The 17,437-nt window shown below is 75.6% G+C and overlaps 1 protein-coding gene across 1 annotated transcript in view; it reads left to right on the top strand.

Annotated features, from left to right (window-relative positions):
- The first annotated feature begins 1,043 nt into the window (after window positions 1-1,043).
- Window positions 1,044-17,437, top strand: part of PCNX3 (pecanex 3) — a 31,123-nt gene continuing 14,729 nt past the window's right edge. The window contains 23 exon segments of the mRNA XM_062598882.1: window positions 1,044-1,196; window positions 3,367-3,551; window positions 3,821-3,923; window positions 4,045-4,084; window positions 5,272-5,367; window positions 5,481-5,995; window positions 5,997-6,279; window positions 8,877-9,000; window positions 9,061-9,248; window positions 9,322-9,415; window positions 10,339-10,474; window positions 10,558-10,718; window positions 11,794-11,947; window positions 12,027-12,059; window positions 13,077-13,248; window positions 13,333-13,443; window positions 13,530-13,621; window positions 14,384-14,493; window positions 14,615-14,720; window positions 15,237-15,329; window positions 15,428-15,578; window positions 15,664-15,808; window positions 17,031-17,208. Coding sequence (XP_062454866.1) covers window positions 1,044-1,196; window positions 3,367-3,551; window positions 3,821-3,923; window positions 4,045-4,084; window positions 5,272-5,367; window positions 5,481-5,995; window positions 5,997-6,279; window positions 8,877-9,000; window positions 9,061-9,248; window positions 9,322-9,415; window positions 10,339-10,474; window positions 10,558-10,718; window positions 11,794-11,947; window positions 12,027-12,059; window positions 13,077-13,248; window positions 13,333-13,443; window positions 13,530-13,621; window positions 14,384-14,493; window positions 14,615-14,720; window positions 15,237-15,329; window positions 15,428-15,578; window positions 15,664-15,808; window positions 17,031-17,208 — 3,423 coding nt within the window.

Raw genomic sequence — 17,437 nt, 5'->3', positions numbered from 1 at the left:
CAGGCCCCTACAGGTCCCCGTGGGCCGCAGGAGCTCCCGTGGGTCCCTGCTGCCCCCCCCGTCCCCTAGGCCCCCCCCGGGGTCCCCGCTGTCCCCTCTGCCCCCCCGGGCCCCCCCGGTGCCGTGGCGGGCAGGAAGCGGCGTCCCCCGGCGAGCGGCCCGGGCGCCTGGGGCGGCGGGGGCGGCGGCGGCGGCGGCGTCCCCCCCGGCCCGCGCTGCCTGGCGCTGGAGGCGGCCCCGGGGAAGGCGGAGCCGGGACATTGTCACCGGGACAAAGGAAAAGGAACCAGGGCCGGACGGGGCGGGCCCGGACGCCTGGGCCCGCCGGGGGGGGCGGGGGGGCCGCGGCGCCCGGACGCCTGGGCCCTTCCTCAATGAGGGGGGAGGGGGGGGAGCTGCCCGGATGTCGGGGCTCACTGCGATCCCCCCCCCCCCCCCGCGGGGCCCAGGCGTCCGGGGCCCGCGCCGCCCCCTCAGCGCGAGCGGGCCCAGGCGTCCGGGGCCGCCCGCGGCCTCGCGCCCTTCCCGCCCCCCCCCACTCGCAACCGCATCCCGCGCGCCCCGCAGCGCGCATGCGCCGCGCCCCCGCCCGACGGGGCGCCGCGCTCAGTTCGCATGCGCGCGCGGATGGGCGGGGGAGGGGGGAAAGGCCCGCGCGGCGCATGCGCGCTGCCCCCTCCCCGCCAGCGCCCCCTCCGCCCCGCTAGCGGCGCCAGCGCGCATGCGCCGGGCTGTGGGCGGGGCTGAGGCGGCAGCGGCGGCGACTGCGTCGCGGGAGCGGACGTCACCGCCCCCGCGCGCGCTGCGCCAGCGCGCATGTGCGGGGAGGTGGGCGGGGCCCGGCCGGCGGCAGCGCAGGCGCGGGCGCGCTGTGGCGTCACCGCGCGGCGCGACCCGGAAGGGGCGCCTCGCCGCTTCCGGCTCGTACCCGGAAGCGCGGCGGGGGCCGCCGGCGGCGGCGCGGCCCGGCCCGTGGCCCGAGCGCGGCCCGGGCCCATGGGCGGCGGCGGCGGCGGCGCGGCGGCGGCGGCGGCGCGGCGGCCATGGGCTCGCAGGCGCTGCAGATCCTGCGGCAGGGCGTGTGGGCCTCGCTGACGGGCGGCTGGTTCCTGGACCCGCACCAGAGCGCCTTCGCCAACTGCTTCCACCTCTACGCGTGGCTCTTCCTGCTCGCCTGCCCGCTCCTGCTCTACACGGTCAGCGCCGGCCCGGCCCGGCCCGGCCCCCGGCACCCGGCCCCGCCGCCCGCACCTGGCCCGGCCCGGCACCCGGCCCCGGCACCCGGCCCGGCCCCGGCACCCGGCCCCGCCGCCCGCACCTGGCCCGGCCCGGCACCCGGCCCCGGCACCCGGCCCGGCCCCCGGCACCCGGCCCCGGCACCCGGTCCGGCCCCGGCACCCGGTCCGGCCCCGGCACTGGGCCCGGCCCCCGGCACCCTGCCCCGGCACCCGGCCTGGCCTGGCCCCGGCACCCGGCCCTGCCGCCCGCACCTGGCCCGGCCCGGCACCCGGCCCCCGGCACCCTGCCCCGGCACCCGGCCCGGTCCGGCCCCGGCACCCGGCCCTGCCGCCCGCACCTGGCCCGGCCCGGCACCCGGCACCCTGCCCCGGCACCCGGCCCGGCCCGGCACCCGGTCCCACTGCCCGGCCTGGCCCGGCACCTTGCCTGGCCCGACCCGGCCACCTGGCACCCGGCTCAGCCCGTCCCAGCCTGGCACTGGCACCCTGCCCCGGCCCCACCGCCCGCCTCCTGGCCCGGTCCGGCCCTGGCACCCGGCCCGGCCCTGGCCACCTGGCCTGGCCCAACCCGGCCTGGCCCGGCCCCCGGCCCGGCCCTGGCACCCTGGCCCGGCCCCGCCGCCCGGCCTGGCCCCGGTGCCCAGCACTTGGCCCGGCCTGGCCCCGCCGCCCGCCTCCTGCCCAGCCCGGCCCTGGCACCCGGCCCAGCACCTGGCCTGGCCCGGTCTGGCCGCCTGGCACCCGGCACAGCCCGGCCCGGCCCGGCCGCCCGCCTCCCGGCCTGGTCCCGTCGCCCTGCCGAGGCCCCGGCCCGGCACCCAGCCCGGCACCCGGCCCCCCCGCCCGGCCCAGCCCGGCCCTGTCACCCTGCCACGCCCCCGGCCCCTGGCCCGGCCCCGCCGCCCGCCTCAGTCCCCCTCCCAGCGCTGTGGGCGCCCCCCGGCCCTCTAGGCGCCCCCCGGCCCTGCCAGCTGCCCCTGCTCCCTGGGACCCCCAGGGCCCTGCAGTGCACCCGGCCCTGCGCCCCCCCCCCCCCGGACTGTTGTCATCAGCCCCCCCCCTCCCCAGGGCTCGTCACCTCCCCAGGCAGCTCCCCTGCCCTACAGGACCCCCAGGCCACCCCCCCCGTCCCCCACCCCCTCAGGCCTTACTTTACTGCCCCCCCCCAGGTCCCCAGCTGTGTCACCTCTCCCGGGGTGGTGTGACCTCCCCCAGCTCCGGCCCCACTTCCCCCCCGGGCCCCCCCAGCCTGGCCCAGTGCTCCCATGCAGCCCGGGCGAGCCAACCCCCACAGCCTGCAGCCCCCCACGACCTCCCCCGGCCTTGCCCTGCAGCCCCCTCGTGACCCCCCCCCCAGGGCCTTGCCCTGCAGCCCCCCGTGACCCCTCCCCCCAGGGCCTTGCCCTGCAGCCCCCCGTGACCCCCCCCCCAGGGCCTTGCCCTGCAGCCCCTCGTGACCCCCCCCCCGGGCCTTGCCCTGCAGCCCCCCGTGACCCCCCCCAGGGCCTTGCCCTGCAGCCCCCCGTGACCCCCCCCGGCCTTGCCCTGCAGCCCCCCGTGACCCCCCTCAGGGCCTTGCCCTGCAGCCCCCCGTGACCCCCCCCAGGGCCTTGCCCTGCAGCCCCCCGTGACCCCCCCCAGCCTTGCCCTGCAGCCCCCCATGACCTCCCCCGGCCTTGCCCTGCAGCCCCTCATGACCCCCCCCCCAGGGCCTTGCCCTGCAGCCCCCCGTGACCCCCCCCCCAGGGCCTTGCCCTGCAGCCCCTCGTGACCCCCCCCCCAGGGCCTTGCCCTGCAGCCCCCCGTGACCCCCCCCCCAGGGCCTTGCCCTGCAGCCCCTCGTGACCCCCCCCCCAGGGCCTTGCCCTGCAGCCCCTCATGACCCCCCCCCCAGGGCCTTGCCCTGCAGCCCCTCGTGACCCCCCCCCCAGGGCCTTGCCCTGCAGCCCCCCGTGACCCCCCCCGGCCTTGCCCTGCAGCCCCCCGTGACCCCCCCCAGGGCCTTGCCCTGCAGCCCCCCGTGACCCCCCCCAGCCTTGCCCTGCAGCCCCACGATCGCCGGGGCCCAGCGTGTGGGGGAGGGCTGGACGCCTGGGCCCTGCCTGACTGAAGCCCCCCCCCCCCCCAGGTGCTGCCCCCCAGCATGCTGGTGGCCGGCGTCTACTGCGCCGTGGTGGCCGCCTTCTTCGCCGCCGTGAAGACCGTCAACTACCGGCTGCACGCCATGTTCGACCGGGGCGAGGTGCTGGAGCCGGGCGCTGCCACGCTGCTCGAGGGCGCCCGCGCCGAGGAGGGCGACGCCGGCCCGGCCCCGTGAGCTGGGGGGCGCGGGCGGGCAGGGGTCTCTGGGGGTGTCGGGGGGGCGGCACTGCTTCTCACCTCAGTGTGTTACTGTGGGGGCTCGGGGGGGGGGCGTGTGGGGGTCGTGATGCTGGTCCTGACTCTGATGCGTTGCTGGGGGTGTCTCTGGGGGGGGGGGGTGCTGGCACTGACCCCAGTGTGCCCCCCTGCAGACCGGGGGGGGGCTGGGGGGCTGGGGGGGGTGGTGGCACTGGCGTTGACCCCGATGTGCCCCCCCGCAGGCCGGGGGGGGCCGTGGAGATGACGGTTTTCCGGCGGGCCGGCGCGACGCCGCCCGTGCGCTGCAGCTCCCAGCACTCCGTGTTCGGCTTCAACCAGGTCACGGTGAGCCGGGGGGGGCACGGGGGGGGCACAGAGGGGACGGGGGCCCAGGGCCTGGCAGCCCTGGCTGCTGGGGGGGGGGCCCGCATTCCCCCCCCCCCCGTGACCCCTGCGTCCCCCCCAGGAGCTGCTGCCCCACCTGGAAGACGCCGGAGCTGCAAGAGGCGAGTGCTGGAGCCCCCGCGTCCCCCCCGCGCCCCCAATCCTGACCCCTTCCCCGTGTCCCCGCGTCCCCCCCCGCCCCCCACGTCCCCCCCGCGCCCCCAATCCTGACCCCTTCCCCGTGTCCCCACGTCCCCCATGTCCCCCCCGAGCCCCTGTTCCTGACCCCTTCCCCGTGTCCCCGCGTCCCCCAGCCTCGTCCTCACGTCCCCCCCCCCCGCCCCCCATCCCCACGTCCCCCCCGCACCCCCAATCCTGGCCCCTTCCCCGCGTCCCCCGGCCTCGTCCCCGCTTCCCCCCCTGCCACCCCATCCCCACGTCCCCCCCGCGCCCCCAATCCTGACCCCTTCCCCATGTCCCCACATCCCCCAGCCTCGTCCCCGCGTCCCCCCCGCGCCCCCAATCCTGACCCCTTCCCCGTGTCCCCACGTCCCCCGGCCTCGTCCCCGCGTCCCCCCCGCGCCGTCCCCCGGGGCGTCGTCCCGTCCCCAGCGCTGCCCCCGCCCCGATCGCGTCCCCCCCCCCCCATCCACACGTGCCTGAGCCGTGCTCCCCCCTCCTCGTCCCCGCGTCCCTGTCCGTGCGTCCCTCCCACCCCTGGCCCCGTCCCCAAGAGCTGCCGTCTGCGCGCCCCCACCCTGGCGCTGTCCCTGTGTCCCCCCGTCCGTGTGTCCCCTGCTCCCGGCACCCCCCGTCCCCGCTGCCGGTCTGATACGTTTCTGCTGTCTGTACACTTCTCGCGTCCGTGTGTCCCCGGCCCTGACACCGCCCGTCTGTGTGTCCCCGGCCCTGACGCCATCCACGACGGCCCCCCACGTCCGTGTGTCCCCGGCCCTGACGCCGCCCGTCCGTGTGTCCCCGGCCCTGACGCCATCCACGACGGCCCCTCGCGTCCGTGTGTCCCCGGCCCTGACACCGCCCGTCCGTGTGTCCCCGGCCCTGACGCCATCCACGACGGCCCCTCGCGTCCGTGTGTCCCCGGCCCTGACACCGCCCGTCCGTGTGTCCCCGGCCCTGACACCATCCGCGGCGGCCCCCCACGTCCGTGTGTCCCCGGCCCTGACGCCGCCCGTCCGTGTGTCCCCGGCCCTGACACCATCCGCGGCGGCCCCCCACGTCCGTGTGTCCCCGGCCCTGACGCCGCCCGTCCGTGTGTCCCCGGCCCTGACGCCCCCCGCGTCCCCCCCAGACATCCGGGAGCTGGTGCGCGAGCAGGGCAGCAACAACGTCATCGTCACCGCGGCCGACCGGGAGCGCCTGCGGCAGAGCCCCCCCGAGAGCGGCGGTGGGTGCCGGGCGAGGGGGGGTGGGGGTGGGGGGCCCGGACGCCGGGGCCCATCCCGGGCGGGGGAGGCGCCACGGCGGGACCCCGCGCTGAGCCCTCTGCCCCTTCCGCAGCTGGAGCCGCGGAGCCGGCGGGCGACGGCGGGGCGGCGGCGGCACCCCCCAGCCCCCCCGGGCTGAGCCGCAGCGTCCTCAGCCTGGCGCTGCCGGGGGCCGAGGGCCGCCCCGAGCCCCCCCCGGCGCGGGGGGGGCCGGCGCCCGCCCGCGGGGGCTCCTCCGACAGCTGCTTCAGCGGCGGCACCGACAAGGAGACGCCGAGCACCCGCAGCAGCTACCGCAGCGAGCAGACGGCCTCCACCCGCCTCGACAGCCCCTCGCTGGGCCCCGGCGCCGCCCCGGGGGGCGGCAGCGACACCGACCCCCCCTCGGAGGCCGAGCTGCCGCCCCCCGCCGCCCCCCGCGCCGTGCGGCCCAAGGAGCCGCCGGGCGCCCGGGCGCTGCTGGAGGCCGAGAGCTTCGACGAGGAGGACTCGAGCGACGGCAGCGAGCTCAGCCCGGCCTCCAGCCTGCGCCGCTACAGCTCCGACACCTCCTCCAGCGTCTCCGGCTACTCGCCCCAGGCCGAGGCCCGGCGCAAGCGGCGGCCCCCCCCCTGCCGCCACCGCCGCCGCCGAGGGGCCCCCCCGGCCCCGCTACGCCCGCCGGGCCCCCGGCAGCGCCAAGACCCACGCCCGGGTGCTCAGCATGGACGGCGCCGCCCGCCCCGGGCTGCCCCTCGCCAAGGCCGACCTGGAGGCCCGGGGCGAGGGGGCCGGGGAGGCCCCCAGCTCGGCCCCGCCGCCGCCCCCCGAGGCCGACGGCAACCGGCCGGGCTGGCGCGGGGAGCCGCCGGGCGAGGGGGCCGGCGGAGCAGGTGAGCGGGGGCCGGCCGGCCCCGAGGGCCGCGGAAGGAGCCGTCCCGGGCTGGGCTGGGCTGGGGGGCTCCAGCCCTGTCCTGGGGCGGTTGGGGGCATCCTGGGGTGCTTTGGGGGGCCCCAGCCCTGTTCTGGGGCGATTGGGGGCATCCTGGGGTGCTTTGGGGGGACCTCACCTGTCCTGGGGTGCTTTGGGGGGCCCCAGCCCTGTGCTGGGGCGGTCGGGGGCATCCTGGGGTGCTTTGGGGGACCCCAGCCCTGTTCTGGGGCGATTGGGGGCATCCTGGGGTGCTTTGGGGGGACCTCACCTGTCCTGGGGTGCTTTGGGAGGCCCCAGCCCTGTACTGGGGCGGTCGGGGGCATCCTGGGGTGCTTTGGGGGACCCCAGCCCTGTTCTGGGGTGCTTTGGGAGGCCCCAGCCCTGTCCTGGGGCGGTTGGGGGCATCCTGGGGTGCTTTGGGGGGCCCCAGCCCTGTTCTGGGGCGATTGGGGGCATCCTGGGGTGCTTTGGGGGGACCTCACCTGTCCTGGGGTGCTTTGGGGGGCCCCAGCCCTGTACTGGGGCGGTCGGGGGCATCCTGGGGTGCTTTGGGGGACCCCAGCCCTGTTCTGGGGCGATTGGGGGCATCCTGGGGTGCTTTGGGGGGACCTCACCTGTCCTGGAGCGGTCAGGGGCATCCTGGGGTGCTTTGGGGGGCCCCAGCCCTGTCCTGGGGCGATTGGGGGCATCCTGGGGTGCTTTGGGGGGACCTCACCTGTCCTGGGGCGGTCGGGGGCATCCTGGGGTGCTTTGGGGGGCCCCAGCCCTGTTCTGGGGCGATTGGGGGCATCCTGGGGTGCTATGGGGGGCCCAGCCCCATTCTGGGGTGCTTTGGGAGGCCCCAGCCCTGTCCTGGGGCGGTTGGGGGCATCCTGGGGTGCTTTGGGGGGTCCCAGCCCTGTTCTGGGGTGCTTTGGGAGGACCCAGCCCTGTCCTGGGGCGGTCAGGGGCATCCTGGGGTGTTTGGAGGGGGGGCTTGCCTGTCGTGGGGTGCTTTGGGGAATAATGAGGCAGTTTTGGGGCCCCAGCTCCGTCCTGGGGTGGCTTGGCACGTCCCAGGGCGGTTTTGGGGGCCCAAGCCCCATCCTGGGGGTAGCCGGCGGCCTCCCCAGCCCCCTCCCGGGGTGATCTGAGCGGCCCCAGCCCTGTCCCAAGGTGGCCAGGGATGTCCCGTGCCAGTGGCTGGGGGAGTCTGGGGAGTTTTGGGACAGTCTGGGGCGTCCTGTCCCTGCACCCGGGGTGGTTTGGGGTGTTTTGGGGCCGTTGAGGCGTCCCGTCCCTGCGCCTGGGGCGGTTTGGGGTGTTTTAGAGCAGTCAGGGCGTCCCGTCCCTGCGCCCAGGGTGGTTTGGGGTGTTTTGGGGCCGTTTGAGGTGTCCTGTCCCTGCGCCCAGGGCGGTTTGGGGTGTTTTGGGGCAGTTCGAGGTGTCCCGTCCCTGCGCCCAGGGTGGTTTGGGGTGTTTTGGGGCAGTTCGAGGTGTCCCGTCCCTGTGCCCAGGGTGGTTTGGGGTATTTTGGGGCAGTTCGAGGTGTCCCGCCCCTGCGCCCAGGGTGGTTTGGGGTGTTTTGGGGCAGTTCGAGGTGTCCCATCCCTGCGCCCGGGGCGGTTTGGGGTGGTTTGGGGTGTTTTGGGGCAGTTCGAGGCGTCCCGTCCCTGCGCCCGGGGCGGTTTGGGGTGGTTTGGGGTGTTTTGGGGCAGTTCGAGGTGTCCCGTCCCTGCGCCCGGGGCGGTTTGGGGTGTTTTGGGGCAGTTCGAGGCGTCCTGTCCCTGCGCCCAGGGTGGTTTGGGGTGTTTTGGGGCAGTTCAAGGCGTCCTGTCGCTGCGCCCAGGGCGGTTTGGGGTGTTTTGGGGCAGTTCGAGGTGTCCCGTCCCTGCGCCCGGGGCGGTTTGGGGTATTTTGGGGCAGTTCGAGGTGTCCCGCCCCTGCGCCCAGGATGGTTTGGGGTGTTTTGGGGCAGTTCGAGGTGTCCCATCCCTGCGCCCAGGGTGGTTTGGGGTATTTTGGGGCAGTTCGAGGTGTCCCGCCCCTGCGCCCAGGATGGTTTGGGGTGTTTTGGGGCAGTTCGAGGTGTCCCGTCCCTGCGCCCAGGGTGGTTTGGGGTATTTTGGGGCAGTTCGAGGTGTCCCGCCCCTGCGCCCAGGATGGTTTGGGGTGTTTTGGGGCAGTTCGAGGTGTCCCATCCCTGCGCCCGGGGCGGTTTGGGGTGGTTTGGGGTGTTTTGGGGCCGTTCGAGGTGTCCTGTCCCTGCGCCCAGGGTGGTTTGGGGTGTTTTGGGGCAGTTCGAGGTGTCCCGTCCCTGCGCCCGGGGCGGTTTGGGGTGGTTTGGGGCAGTTCGAGGCGTCCTGTCCCTGCGCCCAGGGCGGTTTGGAGTGTTTTGGGGCAGTTCGAGGTGTCCCGTCCCTGCGCCCGGGGCGGTTTGGGGTGGTTTGGGGTGTTTCAGGGCGGTTTGGGGCGTTCAAGGCGTCCCGTTCCCTCCCCCCGAGCCGCGCGGATGGCGCGTTTCGGGGGCTTCCCGTCCCCGGGGGCCTCCTCCCACGGCCTCCCCGTTCACGGCAGCGGCCCCGGGGCCGGCAGCGGGCGCCCGGCGGGACGGGGCGAAGCCCGGCCAGGCCATGCGGCGCCGGCACAACGCGGGCTCCAACCCCACGCCGCCCTCCTCGGCCATGGGCTCGCCGCCCAGGTAGGCGCCCTGAGCCCGCGCGGCCCCCGCGGCCCCCCGGTCCCCGCCGCCCGCCCTGAGCCCGCTCTGTCCCCGCAGCCTGCAGGACCTGCCGCGGGGCCGGCCGGCCGGGCCGGGCCGGGCGCTGACGCTGCCCTCGGCCCTGCAGTTCGCCAGCTCCCTGCTGCTGCCCCGCGGCCCCGTGCACGAGGCCTGCGACTTCGACGACACCTCCGAGGGCGCCGTGCACTACTTCTACGACGAGAGCGGTGAGGGCCGGGGGGGCACCGTGGGGGGCCGGGGCCCGTGGCGGCCCCCGCTCACCCCCCGCCTCTCTCCCAGGCGTCCGGCGCTCCTACACCTTCGGGCTGGCCGGCGGCGGCTACGAGAACCCCGTGGGGCAGCAAGGCGGGGAGCCCGCGGGCGGCAGCGGCTGGTGAGCGGGGACGTGGGGCCGGGGACGTGGGGCCGGGGCTGCGGGTGGGGTGCGGATGGGAATGGGGATGTGGGGCCGGGGCTGCGGGTGGGGCGCGGGTGGGAATGGGGACGTGGGGATGGGGACGTGGGGCTGGGGACGTGGGGACGGGGCTGCGGGTGGGGCGCGGATGGGAACGGGGACGTGGGGCCGGGGACATGGGGAGGGGGATGTGGAAACGGGGACGTGGGTATGCAGATGGGGACAGGGACGTGGGGCTGCGCGTGGGGTGTGGATGGGGACGGGGACGTGGGGACAGGGACATGGGGACAGGGACATGGGGACAGCCTGGGCTGCGGGTGAGGATGGGACATGGGTGGGGACAGGGACACGGGGACGGGATGTGGATGGAGATGGGACGTGAGCATGGGGCGGTGGAGGGGCACGGGACGGGGATGGGGACAGCGATACGGGGACGGGGACAGGCTGGGACGGGACGGGGATGGGGACAGCGATACGGGGATGGGGACAGGCTGGGACGGGACGGGGATGGGGACAGCGATACGGGGACAGGCTGGGCTGTATGTGAGGACGGGGATGGGACGGGGATGGGACAGGGATGGGGACAGCGATACGGGGACAGGCTGGGCTGTACGTGAGGACGGGGATGGGACGGGGATGGGACAGGGATGGGGACAGGCTGGGCTGTACGTGAGGACGGGGATGGGACGCGGACGGGGCTGCGACATGGGAGCAGCGATGCAGACGGAACAGAGCCGCGGGTGGGGTTGTGCTGCAGGGGTGGAGACGCGGAGGGGGCGAGGACGCGGGAACGGGACCGCGGAGGGGGACAGGAGCACGCGGACGGGGCGGCAGCTGGGCACGGGGACAGGGCTGCGGGGGGACGTGGGGACCCCCGTCGTCACCCGTGGGGCTCCCCGCAGGGACCGGCACTCGCACTCCTCCAGCTTCACGTCGGCGGAGGCGCCCGAGGGGCCGGCGGGGCTGGGGCTGCTGCCGCCGCGGCCCGTGGTGCTGCAGGGCATGCAGGTGCGCCGCGTGCCGCTGGAGCTGCCCGAGGTGAGCGAGGGCCGGCGGCCGGGGGGCCCGGGGGCCCGGGGGGAGGCTGCTCCCGCCTCACCCGCCCCCGCGGCCGCCCCCAGTTCGACCTGCTGGACCAGGAGTCGGTGCCCGAGTCGCAGGAGAACACGCTGATGATGGAGCGCAAGGCCAAGCCCCGGCAGTACTACAAGTACTGGGTGCTGCCGGGGCGCTGGGTGCGCGTCCGCTACGACCGCCTGGCCCTGCTGGCCCTGCTCGACCGGTGAGCGCCGCGGGGACGGCCCCGAGCCGGGGGGGGACACGGCTCCCACCCCCGGGGGGACCCATGGGGACAGCCTCGAGCCCTGGGGACACCCCTGGAACAGCCCCAAGACCCAGGGGCAGCTCCGAGCCCTGGCAGGATCCCGGGGGCAGTTCTGAGCCCCGGGGGCAGCTCCGAGCCCTGGCAGGATCGCGGGGGCAGCTCCGAGCCCCGGGGGCAGCTCCGAGCCCTGGCAGGATCCCGGGGGCAGCTCCGAGCCCTGGGGGCAGCTCTGAGCCCTGGCAGGATCCCGGGGGCAGCTCCGAGCCCCGGGGGCAGCTCCGAGCCCTGGCAGGATCCCGGGGGCAGCTCTGAGCCCTGGGGGCAGCTCTGAGCCCTGGCAGGATCTCGGGGGCAGCTCCGAGCCCTGGGGGCAGCTCCGAGCCCTGGCAGGATCGCGGGGGCAGCTCCGAGCCCCGGGGGCAGCTCTGAGCCCTGGCAGGATCCCGGGGGCAGCTCCGAGCCCCGGGGGCAGCTCTGAGCCCTGGCAGGATCGCGGGGGCAGCTCCGAGCCCCGGGGGCAGCTCCGAGCCCTGGCAGGATCCCGGGGGCAGTTCTGAGCCCCGGGGGCAGCTCTGAGCCCTGGCAGGATCCCGGGGGCAGTTCTGAGCCCCGGGGGCAGCTCCGAGCCCTGGCAGGATCCCGGGGGCAGTTCTGAGCCCCGGGGGCAGCTCCGAGCCCTGGCAGGATCCCGGGGGCAGTTCTGAGCCCCGGGGGCAGCTCCGAGCCCTGGCAGGATCCCGGGGGCAGCTCCGAGCCCCGGGGGCAGCTCCGAGCCCTGGCAGGATCCCGGGGGCAGTTCTGAGCCCCGGGGGCAGCTCCGAGCCCTGGCAGGATCCCGGGGGCAGTTCTGAGCCCCGGGGGCAGCTCCGAGCCCTGGCAGGATCCCGGGGACAGCTCCGAGCCCCGGGGACATCCCCAAGCGCCACCAAGCCATGAGTACATCCGTGGGGACAGCCCAAGCCCCGGGGACGCCCCTGAGCCGCGGCACCCCCCCGCCCCCCGAGCCCTGCTCAACCCCGGTGTGGCCTTGCAGGAACCGGCAGGTGACGGAGAACGTCTTCGTGGTGGCCTTGGTGGCCCTGGTGGCCTTCCTGGGCTACCTGCTGCTGCTGCAGGGCTTCTTCCGCGACATCTGGGTCTTCCAGTTCTGCCTCGTCATCGCCAGCTGCCAGTACTCGCTGCTCAAGGTGCGGCGGGGGCGGCAGGGGACAGAGGGGGCCGCGGGGCGCCGGCTCCCGCCGACTCCCAGCGTCCTCTCTCTTGCAGAGCGTGCAGCCGGACGCCGCCTCGCCCATGCACGTGAGCAGCTCTGTGCAACAGGGTCCCTGGGAGGTCCCCACGCGGTACACGAGCCCGGGGGGGCCCTGTGGGTGCGGTGCAGCCCCGCGGAGGTCCCTGTGCGTGCTCTATGGCCCCCCTATACGGGCCGTGGAGCCCTGTGGGCGTCTTAGAAGCCTCTACGCGTGCTGTTCCGCCCCACGGCAGTGCCTGCGCCTGTCACGTGGCCCCATGCGGGTCCCAATCCGTGCTATGTTTTTGGGGGGGGTCCGTATGTGTGCTGTATGGCTCCGTGGGCATCCCTGCGTGTGCCTTGGGGCCCCATGGAGGCCCCACGTGTGCCTTGGGGCCCCATGGAGGTTCCTGTGTTTGCCGTGGGGGTCCCCACGCAGGCTCTACGGCCCCGTGGGAGTTCCCGTGTTTGCCGTGAGGGTCCCCACGCAGGCTCTACGGCCCCGTGGGAGTTCCCGTGTTTGCCGTGGGGGTCCCCACGCAGGCTCTACGGCCCCGTGGGAGTTCCCGTGTTTGCCGTGGGGGTCCCCACGCAGGCTCTACGGCCCCGTGGGAGTTCCCGTGTTTGCCGTGGGGGTCCCCACGCAGGCTATACAGCCCCGTGGGAGTTCCCGTGTTTGCCGTGGGGGTCTCCACGCAGGCTATACGGCCCCGTGGGAGTTCCCGTGTTTGCCGTGAGGGTCCCCACGCAGGCTATACGGCCCCGTGGGAGTTCCCGTGTTTGCCGTGGGGGTCCCCACGCAGGCTCTACGGCCCCGTGGGAGTTCCCGTGTTTGCCGTGAGGGTCCCCACGCAGGCTATACAGCCCCGTGGGAGTTCCCGTGTTTGCCGTGGGGGTCTCCACGCAGGCTATACGGCCCCGTGGGAGTTCCCGTGTTTGCCGTGGGGGTCCCCACGCAGGCTCTACGGCCCCGTGGGAGTTCCCGTGTTTGCCGTGGGGGTCCCCACGCAGGCTCTACGGCCCCGTGGGGCACCCACGTGTGCCGCGGGGGCCCCGCGAGCCCCTCACTGACCCCTTCCCCGCAGGGCCACAACCGGCTCATCGCCTACAGCCGCCCGGTGTACTTCTGCGTGGCCTGCACCCTCATCTGGGGGCTGGACGCCTGCGCCCGCGCCCCCCCCGCGCCCCCCACCCCCTTCTACGGCCTCACCCTCTTCTCCGCCGACTTCTTCCGCGGCGCCTGCGATGCCGCCATCGGTGAGCCCCGTGCAGGGGTGGGGGGACGGACGCGGCCCGGCCCCTGCTCACCCCCCCACCGCCGCTCTCTGTTGCCCCCCCCAGTGTTCACCCTCTGCTTCCCCCTGGTTTTCCTGCTGGGGCTGCTCCCGCAAGTCAACACCTGCCTCATGTACCTGCTGGAACAGGTCGACATGCACCTCTTCGGCGGCACAGGTGGGTCCCACGGCCGCCCCCCACGCGCCCGGGGCTGGGGGGGAAGGTCCGGCGGCCCCCGCTCACCCCCCACGTCTCTCCCGCAGCCGCCACCAGCCCCCTGACGGCTCTGTACGGCTTCGCCCGCAGCGTGCTGGTGGCTGCCGCTCTCTACGGCTTCTGCCTCGGGGCCATCAAGGTAGGGCAGCCCCCGACCTGCCCTGGATGGGGGGTCCCCGACCTGCCCTGGGGGGTCCCAGCCGGCCCCAGGATCCCTGTGGGGTGATTGGATCTGCCCCCGGGGGGTCCCTGCGTGCCCCGGGGAGCCTCAGCCTGCCCCAGGATCCCTCTGGGGTGTTTGGATCTGCCCCGGGGGGTCCCTGCGTGCCCCGGGAAGCCTCAGTGTGCCCCAGGATCCCTGTGGGGTGTTTGGATCTGCCCCGGGGGGTCCCTGTGGGGTGTTTGGATCTGCCCCGGGGGGTCCCTGCGTGCCCCGGGGAGCCTCAGCCTGCCCCAGGATCCCTGTGGGGTGTTTGGATCTGCCCCCGGGGGTCCCCGCGTGCCCCGGGGAGCCTCAGCCTGCCCCAGGATCCCTGTGCGGTGTTTGGATCTGCCCCGGGGGGTCCCTGCGTGCCCCGGGGAGCCTCAGCCTGCCCCAGGATCCCTGTGGGGTGTTTGGACCTGCCCCGGGGGGTCCCTGTGGGGTGTTTGGATCTGCCCCCGGGGGGTCCCCGCGTGCCCCGGGGAGCCTCAGCCTGCCCCAGGATCCCTGTGGGGTGTTTGGATCTGCCCCAGGGGGTCCCCAACTTGCCCTGGGGGGTCCTAGCTTGCCCCAGGGGGACCTTGACCTGCCCCAGGGGGTCCCTGTGGGGTGTTTGGACCTGCCCTAGGGGGCCCGCTGGGGACGTCCCGGGGGGTCCGGACCGTCCCTGGGGTCCCCTGACGTCCCCCTTCCCCGCAGGCGCCCTGGGGGGACCAGCACGTCCCCGTGCTCTTCTCCGTCTTCTGCGGCTTCCTCGTCGCCTCCTCGTATCACCTGAGCCGCCAGAGCAGCGACCCCACCGTGCTCTGGTCTGTGCCCGCCCGGACGCCGGGGTCCCTGGGGGGAGCGGGGGCTGGGTCCACGGCGGGGGGACCCGGACGCCTGGGCCCTCTGGAGCCCCGTGCCAGCCCCGGCCCACCCGCCCCGCAGGTCCCTCATCCGGACCAAGTTCTTCCCCGAATTTGAGAGCCGGAGCCCCGAGACGCCGCCGGCGGAGATCCCCGACCCGCTGCCCGAGAAGCTCCGCGGCTCGCTGGTGAGCAGGGACGGGGACGAGGACGCCGGCGGGGGGACGGGGCTGAGGCAGGAGAAATGGGGACACTGTGGGGACAGGGATGGGGACAGGGACACTGGGGGGATGGGAATGGGGACAGAGGTGCTTTTGGGGGGGATGGGGTGGGGACAGGGACACCACGGGGAAGACGGGGATGGAGATGGAGATGCTACGGGGGAGCAGGGACATGCTGGGGGAGCCGGGGACGTGGGTGGGGACACCTCGGGGAGGACGGGGACATGCTGGGGGAGCCGGGGACAGGGATAGGGGCACCTTGGGGACAGGGATGGAGATCCACGGGGGAATAGGGACACGGTACGGGGAATGGGGGCACCGTGGGAGGGCTGAGGACACCGTGGGGGAGCCAGGGCCGTGGCAAGGGAGCCGGGGACAGGCATGGGGACGCTGCAGGGGTAGCGGGGAGGTGGCGGGGGGGGGCTGGGGGCACCTCGGGGCGGGGACAGGGCTGCCCCAGCCGCGCTGACCCCGTCGCCGCAGCGGGACGTCCTGCACTCGGACCTGGTGATGTGCTCGGTGGTGGCGGTGCTGACCTTCGCCGTCAGCGCCAGCACCGTCTTCATCGCCCTCAAGGTACGCGGGGAGGCGGGCGGCGAGCGCGGCCGGGGCGGCCGGGGCGCGCGGCCCCCGCCCGCCTCACGCCGAGCGCCCGTCCCCGTGCCCCTCCGCAGTCCGTCCTGGGCTACGTGCTGTGCGGCCTGGCCGCGCTGCTCGGCTTCGTCACGCACTACCTGCTGCCGCAGCTCCGCAAGCAGCTGCCCTGGGTCTGCCTCTCGGGGCCCGTGCTCAAGCCGCGCGAGTACAGCCAGTTCGAAGTGCGCGGTAGGTGCCGGGGGGGCAGGGGGGCGGGGGGGGGGGTCCCGCAGCGGCGGCCCTGACCCCCGGCTCGGCCCCGCTCGGCCCCCAGACGCGGCGCAGCTGATGTGGTTCGAGAAGGCCTACGCCTGGCTGCAGTGCCTGGAGAAGTACGGGGTGCACCCGGCCGTGGTGCTCTACGCCCTCACCGTGGACGCCCACGCCGTCAGCGCCCGCCCCGAGCACTTCTGCCTCTAGTAGGCTCCCCCCCCTCCACCCCCCCCCCGCCGCTGCCGAGGGCCCAGGCGTCCGGGATGTGCCCCCGGCCTGGGGATCTGGGTGTCTCGGGGCCCCTGAACCCCATCACCGCTTCCCAGGACACCCCCAGGCCCCAGGGTCTCCCACCTCCGGGACGCCCCCCGGCCTGGGGACGCGGGTGTCCGGGACACCCCGGGGTGCCCCGGTCCTGGGACGCCCCCCGGCCTGGGGACGCGGGTGTCCGGGACACCCCGGGGTGCCCCGGTCCTGGGACGCCCCCCGGCCTGGGGACGCGGGTGTCCGGGACACCCCGGGGTGCCCCGGTCCTGGGACGCCCCCCAGCCTGGGGACGTGGGTGTCCGGGACACCCCACCGCCTGGGAACCCGGGTGCCCTAGTGCCCTCCTGTCCCCAGGGCCCAGGTGTCCTGGGCTGCCCCTCCCCCAGGGGACCCCAAGCCCCTCCTCTCCCGTGGGACCCGGGCGTCCTGCCTCACTGGGCTGGGATGTGGGGAGCTGGGTGGGTCCCTGGTCCCCCTCTGCCCCGGGGGGGACCGTCGTGGCTGTCAGGGGTCTAGGGGTGCTAAGGGGTGTCTGGGAGCGCTGGGGGGGGTCTGTTGCCAACAGGGGGGTTCGGGGGTCCTTGAGGGAGGTCTGGGGGTGCTGGAGGGGGGATCTGAGGTTGATGGGGAGGGGTCTGGAGGGGTCTATGGGTGCTGAGGGGGAATAAGAGGATGCTGGGGGCTCCATGGGCACCATGGGGGGATCCACGGGTGCAGGGGGCCCGTGGGGAGGGGATTATGGGGGTGCTGGGGAGATCTGTGGGTACTCTGGGGGGGTCCATGGGTGCAGGGGGCCCGTGGGGGGGGATTATGGGGGTGCTGGGAGGGATCCGTGGGTGCTTGTGGGGGGTCTGCGGGTGCAGGGGGCCCATGGGGGGTTACGGGGCTGCAGGGGGCCCATGGGGGGGTTACGGGGGTGCTGGGGGGACCCGCGGGTGCTTGTGGGGGGTCTGCGGGTGCAGGGGGCCCATGGGGGGGGTTCGGGGGTGCAGGGGGCCCATGGGGCGGTCACGGGGGTGCTGGGGGGACCCGCGGGTGCTTGTGGGGGGTCTGCGGGTGCAGGGGGCCCATGGGGGGGTTACGGGGGTGCAGGGGGCCCATGGGGCGGTCACGGGGGTGCTGGGGGCTCCGCGGGGCAGTGCCTGACGCGGCCCCCCCCAGCGCCCGCGCGCTGCTGCTGACGGCGGCGGGGCTGCGGCTCCTGCGCGGGGCCTTCTGCTGCCCCCCGCAGCAGTCGCTGGCGCTGGCCTTCACCGCCCTGCTCTTCCGCTGCGACTTCCCCCGCCACTCCCAGGGCTTCCTGCTCGACTACTTCCTCGTCTCCATCCTCGCCAGCAAGGTGGGGCCGGGGGGGCCGGGCAGCCGCCCGCAAGGCCCTGGGGGGCTCCCGGGGGACCGGGGGGACCCAGGTGGGACCTGGGCATCCCGCAGGGATCCAGGTGTCCTGTATGGGACCTGGGTATCCAGGGGGATCCGGGTGTCCCGGGTGGGACCTGGGTGTCCCGGGGGGATCCGGGTGTCCCAGATGGGACCTGGGTATCCCACAGGGATCCAGGTGTCCTGTATGG

The sequence above is a fragment of the Rhea pennata genome, chromosome 38 (assembly GCF_028389875.1).
Source record: "Rhea pennata isolate bPtePen1 chromosome 38, bPtePen1.pri, whole genome shotgun sequence".
In the NCBI taxonomy this organism is placed as follows: Eukaryota; Metazoa; Chordata; class Aves; order Rheiformes; family Rheidae; genus Rhea; species Rhea pennata.
Note: the sequence above shows the minus strand (reverse complement) of the source record. Positions and strands in the feature narration are given on the sequence as shown.